Source organism: Sinohyriopsis cumingii, chromosome 12 (genome assembly GCF_028554795.1).
Source record: "Sinohyriopsis cumingii isolate HCF-2022 chromosome 12, ASM2855479v2, whole genome shotgun sequence".
In the NCBI taxonomy this organism is placed as follows: Eukaryota; Metazoa; Mollusca; class Bivalvia; order Unionida; family Unionidae; genus Sinohyriopsis; species Sinohyriopsis cumingii.
In genome coordinates, this window is record NC_142972.1 from 113,368,529 (window position 1) to 113,389,101 (window position 20,573).

Here is a 20,573-nt window from a genome sequence, read left to right on the forward strand (position 1 = left end):
GTACAACGTTGGTTTGCCTTCTTTCCTGAATACACGTTGTTACACATTGTTACGCTTTGGCTGTTTGATATACAAACATATTACATATTGTTACGCCATGGTTCTGTGATATAGAAAAATGTTAAACATCATTACGCCATGGTTCTGTGGTATAGAAAAATGTTAAACATCATTACGCCATGGCTCTGTGGTATAGAAAAAGAACAACTGATGTAAACATTATTTAATGCGTTTATTGAGCAATGTCCCAGATCAGGAAAAACAAACAAATTATACAATTTGTGTGAACAATCAATAAGGGTGGGGGGAATTATTATTTTCCATTTTTTTCAATGCTAAGATATATTCATGCATACTTATCAGTTTTTTCATCTGCTCGAATCCTTCAATGAAAGTTGGATTTTATACGGGTTATAGTTACGTACCGTTTGTAGTTATAGTCGTGGAACGAAGTTTTAGGTGTTCTTGTAGAATACAAATCCATGAAGATCCGGAATTTTATTGCGGTCATCTGACACTATCATATAAATTACTTTTTAAATATAATTCTTTTCGCAGGTTACAAAGATATTTAGCGTTTTTATTTCCATCAACTTTTCATTTTCATTTTGGCAGGCTACAAAGATTTCCATCAACTTTCTATTTCATTTTGGTAGGATACAAAGATTTCAACTTTCCATTTCATGTTGGCAGGTTACGAAGCTCTTATCAACTTTCCATTTCATTTTGGATCAAGCTAATGCTTTTTACTTTTTGTTCACGCAAATCTTAAAATGTTTCTTGACCGCTCCGGTGGCCCAGTGGTTAGAGTGTCCGCCTCGGATGCGGGAGGTCGCGGGTTCGATACCCCAGTCGAGTCATACCAAAGACTTATACAAAAATAGTTTTAGCTGCTAGCAGCTGCCTCGCTAGGCGCTCAGCATTAAGAGGTTAGTGCTTGGACAGGTAGGCCTAGTGTTAGGATAATGTAACTGGGTGGGACATGATGCTACATGTATGCGGCATGATGTCCCAGTGTAACAGTGCAGACATCGTAGCGATATGACTGCACAATTGTTAAAGCTACTTTCAAAATCCAAATCACACATACGTTTTCTTCAATTTTCAGTAATTTCAATTACTGCATTACCATCATTACTATCAATGAAATATAAATAGTTCAAATATTTTTGTCTTTTTTTTTGTTGTTGTTGTTGCAAGAGTTTAAACAAATTTGTCTCTCTATTTCTCCATGTACGAAGTATATACCATACATTTAGACCGTATTACCAATTTCGGGTATCTGATTAAAGGTGATTCCGAATACAAATCGAAATAAATCGATTGTGCGTTGTATGTACCTCCTAACGTCTTCGATGTATGTTCGTGGTAATGAAGCAGCAAAATCAGAAGCGTAAACATTCTTGGTGGAGGTCTTCAATGCATCAGCAGATAGTGGTCTAATTAAAAACACGGTTCGAGGGTCAAATCAAATCACCTTTGCAATGCCGGATGTAAGTCAGAGCCAGCAATAATTATGCTGTAATTATCTCTGGTTCTGTTCTGACACCAACAATGCAAGTCTGGGGCATCTACCAATGTGGCATGCTAGCAGGAATGGGACAGGGCATCATGTTTTAGCCAAATAAATTAGCTAGACCACAAAATAACTGTGCACGATGAAGAGCAAAAGATTGGTGAATGTATGAAAAAATGTCTGTATTATGGAAATCGAGACTGAGAACTACAGAAATATGAAAGTAACCATACATACACATGGAAATTCGAGATCGAAAGTAAGCATTGCATATGCATGTACTTTGCTTACAATGTGACATTAAATATCCATCACATACCTTCACATTATCGTTCATAATGACGATTTATCGATTCAGATAACTTAATTTTGGCCGAAACATCCTTAAATTTATATAAAAAATATTCAAGTATAACATTACTTTATTAATTTCTTTTACTGAACTTTTGTATATGATTCAGTAAAATGTTTGACGTCGGGTCATTTGCCTATCTTATTTAAGTGTTTCTGAGACTTACAACATTTTTCGCCTATATCTCCCTTTGTCTACTGAAATACTCCTTCGAAATTTCGCAACTTCGAGGTCAAACTAACCTACAGCTGACATTAGCTGCCATTCGGACCACCTTGATCATTTACGAAACAATGATTGACAAAGAAGTTGTGTATGCATCGAACTTATTTTTCTTTCATAATTTTTGGGTCGATTCTTCTGTCAACCACTCCTACAAATAGCCGAGATGGTCCAAATAAATTGTTATTTCTCTTTTGCGAAGAAAATTCCGATGAACAAATTTTGTGATTTGTCTGGAAATACTCGACCGACATATATCGGAGACATATATTTTTCCTGCAGAAATAGGCAAGGTGGTAGTCCTAATGGCCATGGAAGTATTTCGGTGACGCGCTATAGTTTCGTATTTTGCTTAGATTGTTAAAAAAAAAAGAATTTCCCCGGTTTTCCTCACTGGTTATACTGGCTATTTAAAATACCTTTATATCTTAGATACTGTTAAAAGAACTTTTAATTCCCTTTATTCTGGTGCATGATTGATTGCTGTAGTAATGTTTGTAGAGGCATGCACACCTTGGACTTACTTCAGATGTGCACCATAATAAAAAAAACTGCTTGCTTGGTCATTTTCACTTCCTGGACTTCAGACTTAAATTGTGAAAAAAGCCGATAACATTTGCTAACTTTTATATATTTTGTAATTCATTTGTTGCACTTTATGAATGGTCCACGATATACATCTAAAAAATGAATTATGTTGCGGGGTTTTTCCATATATAATGAAGATGTAATTATAGTATTACAAACTGTACCATGAAATTGTTCATGAAACACATTATTATACAAACCAGAATAGCATCCAAATGTTAAAGTTCAATCAAATTAATATCAAGTGCATTCTAAAGTATTAAACGTGACATGGAACTTGTAATCTGTCTTCATGCTAAAGTGACATTGTCGTGTTCCGTCACAGTGACATCATCATCTGACGCGTCATTGTGATATCATACAGACTATTTTAAACTGACTAACCATACTACCGGCGAAAATACCGTCAGATGACAGAGCCCCGGACCTATTCCAAGCTTTGCAGAAACTGCTTACAGCTCATTCTCATTCAGAATATATCGCTTCCAGAACGATGTTTTGACCCCATGTTCACCGAAACATTAGTACATTGACCAAAGAAAAACCTGCCTAAAAATCGGACTGAATGGAAACTCAGAGGCTTTTCATGGGGGAATCGTCGTCTTAGTATTACGCCTGCCACGTACTACCTTGTAAAAATTTGTGCTCCAGGGTTGTCAGCAGCAGTATGGAGGCCAAACATGTAGAGGTCAGCTATATGTTTTACGGATGTGTGCCAAAACTTTGTTTACAGGCGAAATCGGGTGTGGGTGGGGGTGGAAAAAGGGGTTTGCCTCTTATGTGCAGACGTCCATGATCACTGCAAGTTGAGAATTCGTTACTTTTTTCTCTTGCGTATTGGGCTAAATCCTCCCATTCTGCACTAAAGCTGTGTTAAGAAAATATCGCAGCAAGTGCAAGCTAAATGGAGTGTGATGAAGTTTTCTAAGTTTACGTCTTCACCAGGTGGCATTTCACCACCAAATTTACATTGTTGTGGCGGTTGTATTAGCCTAAGGGAGGTGATCGACTGTGAGGAGTACGAGGTTTGCAATGTCATTGGTAAAATTGGAACAGGGCACTGGTTTACTCGTGATTTACACCGTTTAATGAATTCAGCGCAGAATGAAAAATCCAGACGAGTAACATCACAAGAAGGCAGAGAAGACTAACTTTTCTTCTGCAAATTCACGATGTACAATATGTTTTCAATGGTTGTCAAATAAACTAATAATATGCACATTGAAAAACTCCATATTCTTCGCAGTGGCTTCCCATTTTATTGAACATACAGCCATGTAAATCTGGTGGTAACTACATTACACTCAGTTTGATTACACCCTATAACTACATTACAGTAGATCAATTTATGAAGATTTCTGCCAAATTTGTAGAGAAAATGTCAGGAATTCTTTACTTACATTGATGAAACACAAGGTGACGATTTCACAAGGTGGCGCGAGGCTTACGTCGCGACGTAATTTGGGTGCCACCTCGTTTAGATTGATTGATTGATTGATTGATTGGATTTACGTCGCGTGCGCCCAGAAGGGCATATGCGACGGGTTTATTCCCGCACAGCGGGATGCTAAATGTTCCTGGGGGGAAGGAATTAGTGCCACATCCCACAGGCGTTTATGTGCTCAAGGAGCACTGCTAATTTAGCCGTCAGGTCGTAGCACTATATGTCCCTAACGACCTGAATGAAGGGCTTTCACGAGTGAGAATGGGCCCAAAGCACACTCATGTTAACGAGAGTTGATTTCAGTCCGTATTTTCTGTACTAGGTGTCGACCCAAGCAGTATGTATATCCTGTTGCGATTTGTCGCAATGATGACGTCACATCGGGACACCTAGCTTTAGGCTGGTGGAAATTGTTCCACATCTCTGCCGTTATACGATGTCCGAGAGAGGCAAGAGGGCAAGGAACTCGGCAAGCCAGCCATGGACGTCGTGCACTCCCAAGAACGCCAGCCCATACTTAGTCAGATTTAGTCTAGTTGCAATAATGGACAATACAAAATGCCAATATTGTGTTAGCCACCTGTGCAATTGGGTCAAATCAAAACAAGTTGTAAAATTTTCCTACGTCCTAACAATCGTAAAAATTCTAGTATATAGTGTACGTTGTAGATGCCCTACACATTTTCAATAACTAATATGTCTGAGCGACATATAAAAAGTTTGGTCTCTGTTAGGTCATAACAGGTTTGAATTCTGAACCGGTGGACTGACGGATCAAGTTAGTGTACATAATAGTTTTATCGAAACGGGATACCAAGCCAAAATGGTTCCCTGGATAAGAGGCAATATTGGTAGCCTTTAGAAAGGCTTTTGTTTAGCAGAAGTTCTCCGTTTTTCTTCTGCTTCTTTACATTTTTCCACAGTCCTTTTTCCTCTCAGGTAATTTCGGGGAAATGGTAGCTGTGTAGCGTAAAATTGTAGTTAGCTGCTTCTACTAGCTGCTGGACTGGGCAGTTCTTGTAGGCCTCTTGATAGAATTGTGTAAGGATTCTGACCTTGAATGTACTCGTGTAATTTGACTCTAGGTTAAAAGTAGCCTTCCGACGGTAATATTTTCTAAAAAGTAATGAGCTGAGAGGCGCATGCATTTCCACAATGAAAGAATGCGTACATGCCCCAATGCAAAACATTAACATGACGTCAGGCAATCTTGTTTTTTTGTCCTTGTTTATTATATTCCGACGTTATAGGGAGAAGCACCAAGTCAGCACACGATATATACCAGCCAGTACACACACACACACACACACACACACACACACACACACACACGACTGATGATACACTCGCTCTTCCCTGCTTAAGTCTTTTTGTTCTTAATGGTTGAAGCACTTTGTTAAACCACGCGAGCGCTTTAGAAAGCCAAGCGCGTTGTTATATCGCTCAGAAAGTCAATTAAAAAGAAAATACAAAACAATTTTAAAAAGTTTAAATTAATTTCTGCCCAGCTCGCTAATACGTTTTTATACCACTATAGAACAAATCTTTTTTTAAACATATTTATCATGAACCCAATAATGATCATTCATTGCTCAACCTCTGCGAACAAAAATCACCGATATTCAAACTGAAGGCCACCATATCCTAGAATGACATAATTGACAATAGACGGACGTATCTGAGATATTTTATAAGGCGGTAGATTTTGTTCGTGTTCAGACTCAAGCATCTATAAACAAAAATACGGGATACAATTTCCTTTTTTCTTCTTCACGGTTTAGATAAGAGTTATGGGGGCTGTTTTGATGAACACACATACATACATACATGTTGTTGTTGTAGGGTTTAACGCCATTTTTCAGCACACGATAGGCTATACATGGCGGCCAGTATTAATGGTGGAAGAAGAACCCGGTAAAACCCCAGAAAGAACCACCGACCCGCGAGAAGCTACTGGCAAGCTTTCTCACATACCCACATTGGCTGAGTCCGAGACTCGAACCCACATAGACAGAGGTGAGATGGCAGTGATCCGTAACGGAGAGCGCTTTAGACCACTCGGCCGCTCGGGGCCCCATACATACATACATATATACATACATGTTTATTCTGATGTAATCTCTTTTTTAAGAGGAAATAAAGTCAGTCAGTGAGTCAGTCAGTCAGTCAGTCATACATACATGCATGCATGCATGCATGCATGCAGACATACATACATACATACATACATACATACATACATACATACATACATACGATTGCTAATTGAACCATTTATAAAAATATCATTTTTCCTATCATATCTTTGAGAATGTATTCGTTAAATCTTCCATTTACGTATAGACTGAAGGTTGACTAATAAAAACATTTGATTGTTTTTTTCTTAATGAAGCAGTTGTTGGTTGTTTAGTAGAATAATGTGTCTATGCGAGTAAATGAGAGCATGGTGGCTACATGGTGATTATAATAAATATACTATCGTCGCATTTGTTTGGCAAAGAGCATGTACTGATATATCAACAAAAGTATTTCCATTTATTGCTCAACTAGAGCCACGCGTATTAATTCTATTAAAATGCAAGAAAAGTTAGTTTAGAGACCAAAATGCCCGTTTTCTTAATTTGTAACTAATTACGTCTAATCATAGCAATTTATCATCATCAAGTTTCATACATTCGCTTGTACAGGTCATAGATCATGGTCGGTTAAGATATACACTTATCAGTTAGTCGCTTGTATTCAGTTATAACTTATTCGGTTAAAAGGCATACAGCTATCACAGAGTTTGACTGAGGTCAAGAGTTTTGACACCAAGAACATTTTTATAAAGCTATGTAGAGCTATTTCCTAATACAGTTTTATTCTGTTTCCTTTTAATTTATCATCGATGGATCACTGAGTTTCAGGAAGCTTACCCCCTCCCCCCACGCCAACAAGTAGACTTTCAGACAGACAGCAAAATAGATAAACGTATTTTTTTTAGTGTCACTTAATTTAACATTGTAACACTTTTTATTCTTAATGGAGTAACATAAAAAAGTTTATATATAAAAAAACTCTACTATAATGAAGATTATTGCCATTTAAATAGATAGAACTAATTTGTCCACACACACACACACACACACACACACACACATCAATTCAGTATGGTGCATTCACCGTACATCATTACCTCAGCTACACTTCCCGGTACGCTGACTTAATTCAGATGTTCAAGGAACGTATTTAACAACAAATTCACGCCCAGTTTAAAAACCTAACGATATATTTAAACATGCATTCAAGGGTTACTCACAGATCCATAGCTGCGGCTGCTTGCGATACTCCCATATCCTCTGTCGTAGGAAGGCTGCAAGAAAAATAGAGTGAATCAGATAACAGCCAGGGATGCTACTGTATACGAAACTCAGGCCTTCCCCAGAAGAGCACGTGTTGATATTACTTATCCTTTCATTTCAATTAGACTTAGTCCTATGTATTAGGACTAACTAATTCTGTTGCATCAAGGCTCACCAGATCTCTTGGCACACGCTGTAATGAGCAAACTGCATACCGGCAAATATTTTTACGCCAAGGAGATTAAATATCTGTGCTCTCCTTTATCCACACCAATTATTTTAGATATCTACATTAGCGAATTCAGGTACGAAAAACATACGATCAATGTTTATGCTGGTATTTTATATTATTACTAATAAACGAAGAATTTTTCGATAATATTGGTTAGCTTACTAAGCGAAGTGCAAAAGGCTAGAGTGGGATTTTCAAAGACTAGAGTGGGGTTTTCAAAGGCTAGGGTGTGATTTTCAAAGGCTAGGGTGGGTTTTCAAAGGCTAGGGTGGGATTTTCAAAGGCTAGGGTGCGATTTTCAAAGACTAGAGTGGGGTTTTCAAAGGCTAGGTGGGATTTTCAAAGGCTAGGTTTTTTTTCAAAGGCTAGGGTGGGATTTTCAAAGGCTAGGGTGGGGTTTTCAAAGGCTAGGTTTTTTTTCAAAGGCTAGGGTGGGATTTTCAAAGGCTAGGATTGGGTTTTCAAAGGCTAGACTTGGATGAAGTTTATAGATGGAGCATGTAATACATAATTTTAACTTTGTAAGGCTTGTTACAAACACCTAAAAAGATGGTAATCGAAATCAATGTCCAACACATCTTCGTTAGTCAAGGTTCCGATATGATAACCCTATCTACACCTTGGCGGATCTAACAGATATTTTAGTGTCTTGCCTTGGCGACATCTATTGGATTTCATGAGTTGCATCCATTAGTTATGTAATGCCAACTAACCACTATCGTGTAACAGCGGTGCATTCTACGTCGGCCGAAAATGGTGGAGGGAATTGACTTCTAGAGGATACTTTGTAAGTTTAACATCGAAAGTATGACTACGTACCAGATGGAAGCCATTACAGGTTATTTGAGTGAAAGGTAATTGTACAAACTCAGACCGGCAGTAGAAAATTGCTTATTTTCAGTCCATTCAAGTTCTGTGCTCCGCTTATCTCGATCATGTAGGAACAGTATTCAAATTCTTAATAACTTTATTTTAACTGGATATAGTGGCTACCGCCGCAACCAATGAAATTCACAGCCCCGAAGTACATAAATATGTGATCGATACGCTACGGTGCAGATAGGGTTATCATATCGGAACCTTGGCTAGCGATTATGTGTCCAATAATCAACAAATTTTGCATCGTTACGCTAATATTCTTTTAGATTTTGCATATTCGGACCAAGCATTCAAGAAAAATCAGTTCGTTATGGAAAATTTATAAGTAAGTAAATCGCTTGCACTGAATAGAATTCCCCTTTACGCAGTGATCCAAATCATGTATCATCGCCTGTTGATATCTTTCATTGGTTAATACTAATTGGTGACAGGATTCTAGATACACAGATACATTGGTAGATAATAATGATAACATCATTCTGGATACATTGGTAGATAATAATGAAAATTTTACTGAAAGACGCTTTGTTTGGGAGTATGTGAACCTTGATTATTTCATTCATTTGAAAACAAAATAAATAAAACAGTAGTAATTGTAATTTCAAAAAATAATTAAATGGAAATAACACTAAAATAAATAAATACATAAATGAATATGATAAGTTTATAAGAAGAACAAACAAACAAGCAAATAAGGAAGCAATGTCGAAAATTGGTAAAAGTTGCTAACATTCTTTGATTTTAAAAGAAACGAATAACTAATTCATCGGTTGAACTGATGCGGACAGTAGTTAAACGGTTTTCTTTTATGCCAGGCTGTGAATTGCTGGATTTTCTGAGAGAAATAATTTTGGTATTTCACAAGAGTGAGAAGAAAAAAAAACAATTTTTCACTGGCTGTCAATAGACACCGATAAAAGCATGAAATCTGAGTTAGTTGTAGACGTTTATGTAGTCGAGCTCTAAATATGGCCTCCTCCCGTTAAAGACGACTCGAATTCAAATCCAAGAATTATTTAACTTTCTTCTTAATGTGCTATTTTACTTTGAATTAGTAATTAGAATTAAGAAAGAGAATTGTTTCTGTGTATATTTTTGAATTTGGAATTAGAATTATATTTATGTTTATATTTTTGTGCGAATAAACACACAAAAAACAGCAGACATCACACGGAATCCAAAAAGAAATCTGCTGTTTCAATCACACAGTACAGCGTACATTTTGCGAGCCAGTACATTTGAGCATGAAAATAAAAGAAAATTTGTTTCCTACAAATGAATAACGGGTATACAAGATGGCCGCTATCGCTTAACCGGCTTGAAGCAGCTGTTCCGTTTTTTAGTGCCGTTTTCATGATATTTGTGCTTGTTGCCTGTTCTCATCTTCGTTATTGTGTTCATTATGTATTGGCTGTTAAATTCGTATGTGTTTCTTCATCTCCTTGTTTTGGAAACGAGAATAATTAGACTTTTTCTCAGCTGTTTTACTCTGCTGTTTTTGAACAAACCGCCATCACGTGACACTCGCCAGTCAACCAGTTTATGCTACGATGGACCCTCATTAATTGCTTTAAATGTTCACTCCTTGGCTCTCCACACTACATTGTGCTCTAGGCTAAACGAACTAGGACTACATTCATCATTACCTAAATGTAAACAAAAGCGAAAATAGAAATGTTGTTTCAAAGCTGGCCGGCGTAGAACAGGAAGAAGAATCCCAGTTATCTCCCTTATTTCGGCACAACCATTTAAAAAATTTTCGACCGTTAATTTAGATAACCTAATTCAAATCCCAATTAATTCGTCAACCTTTGTGTCAACTATCCAAGAAATACCTCTGCGCATTGCATTAATCAATACCCAGTCAGTAGGACCACTGGAAAAGCGCACAGAAATAGTTAATTTTATCAACGACCAAAATGTTGACATATTTTTCTTGAGAGAAACATGGCTAAAAACATCAGGCGATGAGCCCAAGTGTGCGGATCTAACACATCACAAAGAACTCCATGATAAAACGTCTTAACTACACCACAACATTCAATTTCGACCACACATCGTTTGAACTAGTCCAAACCACACTCACACTGGAGCAAAGGTCAGTCAATGTTTTTCTGCCTATACCGCCCTCCTCCTAGTAGAAAAACAGGCTGGCTGACTCTCTCTTTTTGGAGCAGTTTCCGAATCTCCTGGACTATGGAAATTCGATAGGTGGCAACCTGATTATTCTTGGAGATTTCAACTTTCACTTTGACTGTCCCGGAAACTCAAATACATCAAAACTCATAGATTCCATTGATGTTTTCAACCTCAAACAGTCAGTTAACCAACCCACCCATAAACATGATCACATTTTAGACTGGATTCTTCATAGACCTGATGATAACATTCTACGGTCCTCCCTGGTATCCCATGACCTTGCATCAGATCACCTCTGCATTATATGCCATCTTGACGTTTCAGTCCCTAACCCTCCACCTTTATCTGCTACTAAGAGAAACCTCCGTATGATAAATAGAACCAAATTAATGCACGACATCCAAGCTAACCTAACAACTTGCTTACCTCCTACCGCAGAACAACTCCATAACTGCCTGCGTTCATTACTTGACAAACATGCCCCAGCTACCAAGTGCAGAGTATCAATTCAAAAGTGTTCTTCTTGGTATAGCAGTGTTAGGGACCAGCTTCGCAGTGCTAAAAGAGACCGCCGTAAAGCTGAGAGGCGCTGGCTTTCCACCAGACTCACTATTCATAAGCAAATCTATGAAGTCGCTAAGAAGAATGTCACAAATATAGTCCATTCAGCGAAATCACTCCACTACACTATTAAGATCATGGAAAGTTCCAGCTGCAAAGAGCTCTTCGAGATTACTAACAAGCTAATGTCAAGGAACAAATCTACACCACTTCCAACTACCTTCTCTCCAGTCGACCTTCCGGACATGTTTGCAAATTTCTTCCGTGACAAAGTACAAACCATTAGAGATAAGCTTGACACCACAATTTCAATTGACTCGTCGTCACCATATAGTTGGGATACAGAATTTGAGCGGCAACCACTGGCAACATTTGAACCTGTTTCTATGGATTTCATACGTACAATCGTGATAAAGAGTGCACCAAAGTCATGTGAACTTGATCCAATTCCAACATCACTGCTGCTTGAGTGCTTACATCCAGTATTACCTTCACTAACTGATGGTATTAATACCTCTCTCTCATCTGGGGGAATTCCCATCATTTTTCAAAACTGTCATTGTAAAGCCTCTGCTGAAGAAACCAACACTAGACCATAACGATTTTAAGAACAACCGCCCAGTTTCTAATCTCCCACTTATTTAAAAAATCTTAAAAAAGGTTGTTGTATCCCAGTTTGTATCTCATCTAAATTCAAACAGTCTTTTTAGCAATGTACAATCTGCATATCGCCCTTGCTGCAGTACTGAAACTACTCTTCTAAAAGTAGTTCATGACATTCTCTCTGCGTTGGATAGCGGAAAGATTACAGTCCTCACCCTCCTTGATTTGTCTGCAGCATTTGACACAATAGACCATGATATATTACTTCACCGTCTCCAGCATGTATTTGGCATTCATGATACAGCCTTACTGTGGTTCAAGTCCTACTTGGTCAACAGGACACAAATTGTATCTGCAAATGGAACACACTCCAACCCAGTTGATCTATGTTGTGGTGTTACACAGGGGTCTGTTCTTGGACCTGTTCTCTTCATTCTGTACACTCAGTTGCTCTCAAGTGTCATAGATCATCATCCAGTGTCTCACCAATTGTACGCTGATAACACCCGAATATACAAATCTAGCCACTCAACTGAAGTTGATGCTGCCATCCAAGATGTAGAGAGGTGCGTTTCTGATGTGAAATCATGGATGACTTGTAACAAGCTGCAGACGAATGATGATAAAACTGAGGCCATTCTGATCACAACACAAAGACTTTCTCATTCATATCCTTTACCTCAAACAATAAATATCAGCAACGCCAACATTAAATTCACACAATCAGTACGAAACCTAGGTGTTACTCTGGACAGTATTCCCACATTGCACCAACATGTCATGAACATATGCAAGGCTGCATATCTTGAGCTGAGATGCATCAGCTCAATTCGCAAATATCTTTCAGTCGATGCCACTAAAACACTTGTGTGTTCATTAGTACTTTCAAGACTGGACTATTGTAACTCAATTCTGTCTGGTTCATCTCAGTATCTACTCCAGAAACTTCAAAAAGTTCAAAACACAGCTGCTCGGATCATACTTAGAGTACCACGATCAGAGCACACCTCCCCGCTGCTCTGTACCTTACACTGGCTATCCATTCGATCCAGAATCAAACACAAAATTTGTTCTCTGTGCTACATTTCACTGTCGGACTCTAGTCCAACATAACTACCTGACCTCACCCATGTGTACACACCAGCAAGATACTTACGCTCCTCTTCTGACAATCGTATACTCATTATTCCCATTATGAAAACAAAGTCATATGGACAGCGTTCTTTTGCATACCATGGCCCAGCAACGTGGAATGAACTTAGACACAAAGACACAGTGATCACATTCAAGAGGGCTCTCAAAGATCTCACTTATTTTGACTGCAAGAACAAACTTAAAGACCTAATAATGTTTCCTACCTGAAATATTCTCAGCATGCTTCTTTTTTTTTTTAAATGTCTTTTTTTAATTTCATGGTGTTTGTTTTTGTAATAATATTATTATATTTCTTATCTTATAGGTGTTGTCTAATTTTGTAAAGCGCTTAGAGCTTCTAAAGATTAGGCGCTATACAAAGTCGTCATTATTGTTATTATTATTATTATTATTATTATACAAAGTATTTTACCCACTCGAAGAAATATGTCCGTTATTAACTCGTTACATGCAAATATCCTCTATCTATTCGAATATCAAAACCGTAGATATGTATATTGAAATGGTTAATTAACCGTATCAGTACGGTACAGGACCAGACTGATGTCCTTGTAGGTCCTAGGCACTTCAATATAACGTTTGACATCGACATGACTGCCTCTTTGCTCATAATTGTTTTCCGTAATTTGGTTACGTCGACCCTAGGCACAATGAATATCGCGCTTATTGGATAGAACGGCCCTGGTACGTTATACATGTATTATCTAAATGGTTAATTGACTGTATCAATACGTCAAAGTATGTATATCGAAATGGTTAATTGACTGTATCAATACGTCAAAGTATGTATATCTAAATGGCTAATTGACTGTATCAATGCGCCAACGTACATATCTCGAAATGGTTAATTGACTGTATCAGTACGTCAAAGTATGTATATCGAAATGGCTAATTGTCTGTATCAATACGTCAAAGTATGTATATCGAAATGGTTAATTGACTGTATCAGTACGTCAAAGTATGTATATCGAAATGGCTAATTGACTGTATCAATACGTCAAAGTATGTATATCGAAATGGTTAATTGACTGTATCAATACGTCAAAGTATGTATATCGAAATGTTTAATTGACTGTATCAATACGCCAGAGTATGTATATCGAAATGGTTAATTGACTGTATCAATACGCCAAAGTATGTATATCGAAATGGTTAATTGACTGTATCAATGCGTCAAAAGTATGTATATTGAAATGGTTAATTGACTGTATCACTACGTCAAAGTATGTATATCGAAATGGCTGACTGTATCCATACGTCAAAGTATGTATATCGAAATGGTTAATTGACTGTATCAATACGTCAAAGTATGTATCTCTAAATGGCTAATTGACTGTATCAATACGTCAAAGTATGCATATCTAAATAGTTAATTTACTGTATCACTATGTCAGTATGTATATCGAAATGCTTAATTGACTGTATCAATGCGTCAAAAGTATGTATATTGAAATGGTTAATTGACTGTATCAATACGTCAAAGTATGTATATCGAAATGGTTAATTGACTAACATTATTTATCATTGCTATAATCATTTCCTAGTGCTTAAACCAATATACTTATCGGCACTGAAAGGTCACTTATTGGCACATAAAGATCACTTACTGCCACTGAGAGATAACGTATTAGCACTCAGAGATCACTTATTGGCACTGAGAGGTTGTTTATTTGCACTGAGATATCATTTGTTTACATGTCGAATCACACAATTGATGAAAAGAATGATGCTTAAAAGACAAATTAGTATAACACATGTAAATTCTAAGTGTTCTTCATTCAAGTGCTTATTCATTGATGGTTTATATCCCCACAAAGTTATTCCTGCAATCATAGACTTTTCTTTCCGGTGTGAAGCTGTTACCTTTGTCGTGTCTGTGACACCTATCGTCAAATCCTAACTAGCACATTAGTATACTTTTATTACACGCGCATGCTCAATCACAAACAAGATGATCATCAGCTGTGGGCAGATAAGTCCTACGTGTGTTAAATATTGTCTAGTCTATTATTTTAATTTACCAATAAATATAATACACATGATCTTGACGTTTGATAATGTCTTATATTTTGGCCTGGATCGTTCAGTCTATACATAATAACGTCAAGGACGAACAACTGCCATCTTTTTTTCAGTGCGACAGAGTGAAACCGACACAAACTCTCACTTATAGAGTGTTGTGATAGAGTGAAACCGACACAAACTCTCACTTACAGAGTGTTGTTGTCACGTTTGCTCAACCCAGTTCGTAAGTCGTGTATAAACTAAGGTATTATTATTACAAGCCATGTTTGATGTCTGAACATACCGCAGGTTTGAGTTAATCTCTTACGCAAGGTTATTGTGACCAGAGAGACGACCCGACACTTGGATCGACATAGGTGTTAGATAGAGCGACTTCCCGCCTAGGTGTTACAGCTTTGTCCAAGATCAGAGGAACCGCGAGGAAACCGGGGTGTGTTCTAAATACGTCCCCACATGGACAGACAGCGAGAAGTACATTGTCCGCTAAGTGGATTGGATCGAATCAAAGCGACATCCAATTGGAATTGAGACGGAGGGTGTGGTTAACAGTTTCGATCCGTATGATAACTTCTAACTAGCAAGCGAAAATTTAGTTCTCCTGGGAAGATTGCTGAGCAAATATGATTACTCTGAGAAAGACACTCGTAATTTGGCGGGAAAACGTAGAGAGGAGATTCTAAGGAAGGACAAAGCTTCGTGAAGGTCAGTAAGTTATTTGCTCGATTTTTGCAGAATATTACGGCATTGTAATTGTAATTATGTGTAGTATGTATACTTAAGTATTCGGATCGTTTAGTACGTAGAATTACCTTTGTAGTATTTAATTTACACGTGTATTTGATAAATGAGCTTGAGTATTATATATAGAATTATATAGATTGTTAGCTTGTGGTCAGAATTAATATTGTAATTCGCTATTAGGTTACTTCGTAGCAAACTAGTGCATTTATTCATGTGATATTTTAGATTTTACACATGCTTGAATTGTGAATTTGGAAAATGGTTGAAGATTAGTTAATATGGAGGTATGGGTATATCAGAGTATTTATATTTGAATACTTGTGTACTTTGTATGAGTTGTAATGTGAAGAAATGCGTCTGATTGTTGTGATATTGTTTAGTAAAATGGGATTGGGAATATGTACTGATGTGACACAATTTATTGATGTACATATGAGAAGTAATTGTTACCGTGCTTTTATTACGCCGTTGTTTTACCATACAAGAAAGTATGAGTATTTCGATGTGAATGAATGCATGACCGAAGAAATGTAATAGCCGTTATCTGATGATAGTCTGGGTGTAGTGTGAGATGAGAGGGTTTAGGGAAATAGCATACCGTCCTTGTGTTTTCACAGGAAGCTTTTTGTGGGACAGAACTTCCGGTTTAGTTAAGTCCCGAGTTTCTAAGAGGGGAGACGGAAGTAAGACTAGCAGAGCAGTCGGAGTCGACAAGTCTAGTCGGTGAATAGAGTCGAGGAGGAGGAGGAGGAAAAGGTGTCGAGGAGGAGGAAGTGGGAAAGGAGGAGAAATATAGAGAAGTCGAGGAGGAGAGGCAATTTGGAGAAAGTCGGGAGGAAGAGAAGAAGGAATTGGATGAATAGGAGAGAAGAATACACAGATGAGTAGAATACAAAAACAGGTGGAAAGCTATCTCACACTACTAATCAAATGATGCAATATGCTATCGCAGGGTCGAGCGGAAGGAGAGCACTTGAAAAATGTTAATCATTTGATTACTGAATTGTCATTAAATTGTTATTCTTTGAATTTCACTTTTTTTTGTTTATTCAGTCATTTAACCGTCGACATTGCTGACTGGGGACTCGGAGCTTTACATCTATCTTTCAGTAATTTAACTTCCAACCACAATCGAGCCTGTGTGGGACTTCTATAATAATTTAAATAAATATTGGCAGCACCACACCCCACACCTACCAGTGTCGGCATACCCCCCCCCCCCACGCCATAGTTGTGATAGAGTGAAACCGACACAAACTCTCACGTACAGTGTTGTGATAGGGTGAAACTAAACCAACTAATATATTTCACTTTAATCTCGTTGGGGATGATGTGAGCACTGAGTATTTCAGCTGTAAAGGACTATTTGAGCATACATACATACATACATACATATATATATATATATAATATATATATATGGGTGTTGTACATACCTTATAACGAAAATAAGAATAAAAATGTTCATGTTTCTGTTACCTCTTCTACAGTAACCATGGTTTCAGTGGTATCGTGTAGCTAATTTATTGCTGTTTCCTTGTGCCCAACGCAAATTAGTACATAGCTTTCTCCTGAGTCTACTACAAAACCTAGTATACCGCAGTTTATCGTCTGAGTTTTATTTTTCTTGAAAAGAAACGTGTTTATCGCGACAACGGTTTCTGGCAGACTGTTTAATTGATGGATGCGGATTTTTTTCAAAGTAGGTTCTGGTAAAATGTTTGGATGCAGTTTCGACGGTTGACTTTTTCAGGATGCACAGTTTGTCTTTGATTTCTGCATATAATATTCCCCCCTGTTATTTAATATCCACCCGAATAATCAATGGATTAGGGAAACGTTAGATTTATTTCCTTAACTTTTCTTGAACTAACTTGTTTAATAAGATATACTGAATTTAGTGTGTGAAACTTAACCCAGAAACTCTAAAAAGAGCAAACATTTTTAATGACAATATCAGTAATGTTACTGACTCTTTGATCATATCATCAATGTTGCAGAGTCTTTGATAATAACAGTAATGTTACTGACTCTTGGATCATAACAGTAATTTTTTTGACTCTTTGATCAAGTCGGTAATGTTACATACCCTTTGATCATATTAGTAATATTACTAACTTTGATCACGTCAGTAATGTTACCGATTCTTTATTCAAATAAGTAATATTACCGACTCTTTGATCTTGCCAGTAATGTAGCTGACTTTTTGAACATATCATTAATATTACTTACTCTTTGATCATATCAGTAATGTTGCTGACTCTGTAACTTATTTGACATTTTACGCTTTTTGATTTTAAACATGAGGTACAGGTATTATCAATGAACTCAGATTGATATATTTGGGCCATTATATGTAGTTCTCTTAACCTCAAGCGACGACGCCATAGAGTACCAGTCTAAGAACAATGACAAATTGCACAACATGAAAAGGAACTGGAGCAATTTAATTCTTTATATTTTATTATCATATTCTTTGCAACAATTACCATTATATAGGATTTTATCCATATTGTTCACAATAATTGCCATTATATGGGGAAACAGTTAACTGAAACAATACAGATTGGTGTTGGTGCTTCTGAGATTCCTTTTCACAATAATCGTGGTGTTTCTCTTTGTCGATCATGCTGGATGCGTTCAGAGAACTTTTCAAAGCAAATTTAATATAGTGTGAATAGTATAATCTTTCAGTACAAATGTCTTTTACATGATTTGCATAGACTTTTCAATACAAATTGAATGTTATGTGTGTTAGGCATATCCATATTTTTTAAAACTCTTGGTGCATGATTATGTCAATAAGGAGATATTCAGAAGTTAAAAAATCCCAAAAGAAAATCGTTGATATACGAACTTGGTATTCGTATATCTTAGATGTATAAAACAGCTCTCACCTAAGTTATCCTATTTTATTTTTGTAAAGACGCTGCTCACCTTAAATAGATATGCTGTAAATAATAATATTTTAACGAAAATCAGAGCTTGTTGCATACATGTGTGTACAACTATTGTCTGTGATAGTCCTAAGGCATTGCACGTTTCTTCAGTGCCATACTATCCAAAATAACGTACTGTATTGCTATATTTAAATTAATAAAAGTCTAAGTTAGTTATTTTTTCTTTCTTTCTTTATGGTGACATCATATGTCCCAATGTGTTTCTAGACATGGCCACATGTAAAATGTTACTATGTACATGTTAGGATTATAGTTATAATTAGGATTATAATAAATTAACCGATTTCGCAGATAAAAGGTACTCTTGGATTCACAATAATCATTTTAATATTTATTCAAATGAAAGCTTCGTAAAACAGAAAGAAAAAAAAACCCACATAACAATAAGTTTCACTCAAATCCCCTAAAGTCTGTCAAATCTTGAATACAGCTAAAATTTGACGAGATAAAAAATTGACTTAAAAATATTTAGAAAAAATAGAAAAATTAGGGAAATTACAGTATGACTGCAACCTTTTAATAAATATAATATTGGTCTCGTAATGGGAGTTGACTGCATATACAAAATGCGGACTTACAATTTGTACCATTCATTGCAAAACTGAGCGAGCATGCTTAACGTTGACGTGTCGTTCCAACAATAATTTACAATAGAGAATAAGAAAACGGGAGTTAGACCGGAAAACTTAATTTATATATTCTATACAATCGGAATTATTTGCTTACCAAACATGCTTGGATACCTCGACGTTGTTCCGCTTATCCATTTAATACATGAAGAAGTTTTTATGAATCCAGTTAAATATTCTGTTCCAGAATGTACAGAGCCTATTAATCGTAATATACACAACCTGTCAATCAGAATGTACATAGCCTGTCAATCAATATGTACACAGCCTGTCAATTAAAATATACACAGCCTATTAATCAGAATACACACAGCCTATTAATCAGAATATACACAAACTATTGATTAGAATATACACAGCCTATTGATCAGAATATACACAGCCTATTAATCAGAATGTACACAGCCTATTAATCAGAATATGTACAGCCTATTAATCAGAATATACATAGCCTATTAATCGGAATATACACAGTCTATTGATCAGAATATACACAGTCTATTAATCAGAATGTACACAGTCTATTAATCAGAATATACACAGCCTATTAATCGGAATATACACAGTCTATTGATCAGAATATACACAACCTTTTAATCAGAATGTACACAGTCTATTAATCAGAATGTACACAGCCTATTAATCAGAATGTACACAGCCTATTAATCAGAATACACACAGCCTATTAATCAGAATACACACTGTCTATTGATCAGAATATACACAGCTTATTAATCAGAATGTACACAGTCTATTGATCAGAATATACACAGCCTATTAATCAGAATATACACAGCCTATTAATCAGAATGTACACAGCTTATTAATCAGAATGTACACAGTCTATTGATCAGAATATACACAGCCTATTAATCAGACTGTATACAGTCTGTTAATCAGAATGTACACAGCTTATTAATCAGAATATACACAGCTTATTAATCAGAATATACACAGCTTATTAATCAGAATATACACAGCATGTTTAGTACATTTAGCCTTGAAGACTTGGAACCCATGAACCAAGAAACATAGGGGTGAGGTTCTCCGGTCTAACTAGTCACGACACTTAAACAATAGTTATATTGGTCCAATATGACTACAATATGTTATACTTTACAATACTAGTAATCCATGACATGCATACCGTTATCATATTTGTGGCAGTCTACTTGCACTTCCTCTT

The 20,573-nt window shown here is 36.7% G+C and overlaps 1 protein-coding gene across 9 annotated transcripts in view; it reads right to left on the reverse strand.

Annotated features, from left to right (window-relative positions):
• The window catches only part of LOC149787273 (FH1/FH2 domain-containing protein 3-like), a 411,067-nt gene that overhangs the window by 304,978 nt on the left and 85,516 nt on the right, over positions 1-20,573 (reverse strand). For all 9 annotated transcript variants that reach the window (XM_089977788.1, XM_089977786.1, XM_089977784.1 and 6 more), the window contains one exon: positions 7,421-7,474. In XM_089977788.1, coding sequence (XP_089833914.1) covers positions 7,421-7,474 — 54 coding nt within the window. The remainder of the gene's footprint in view (positions 1-7,420; positions 7,475-20,573) is intronic.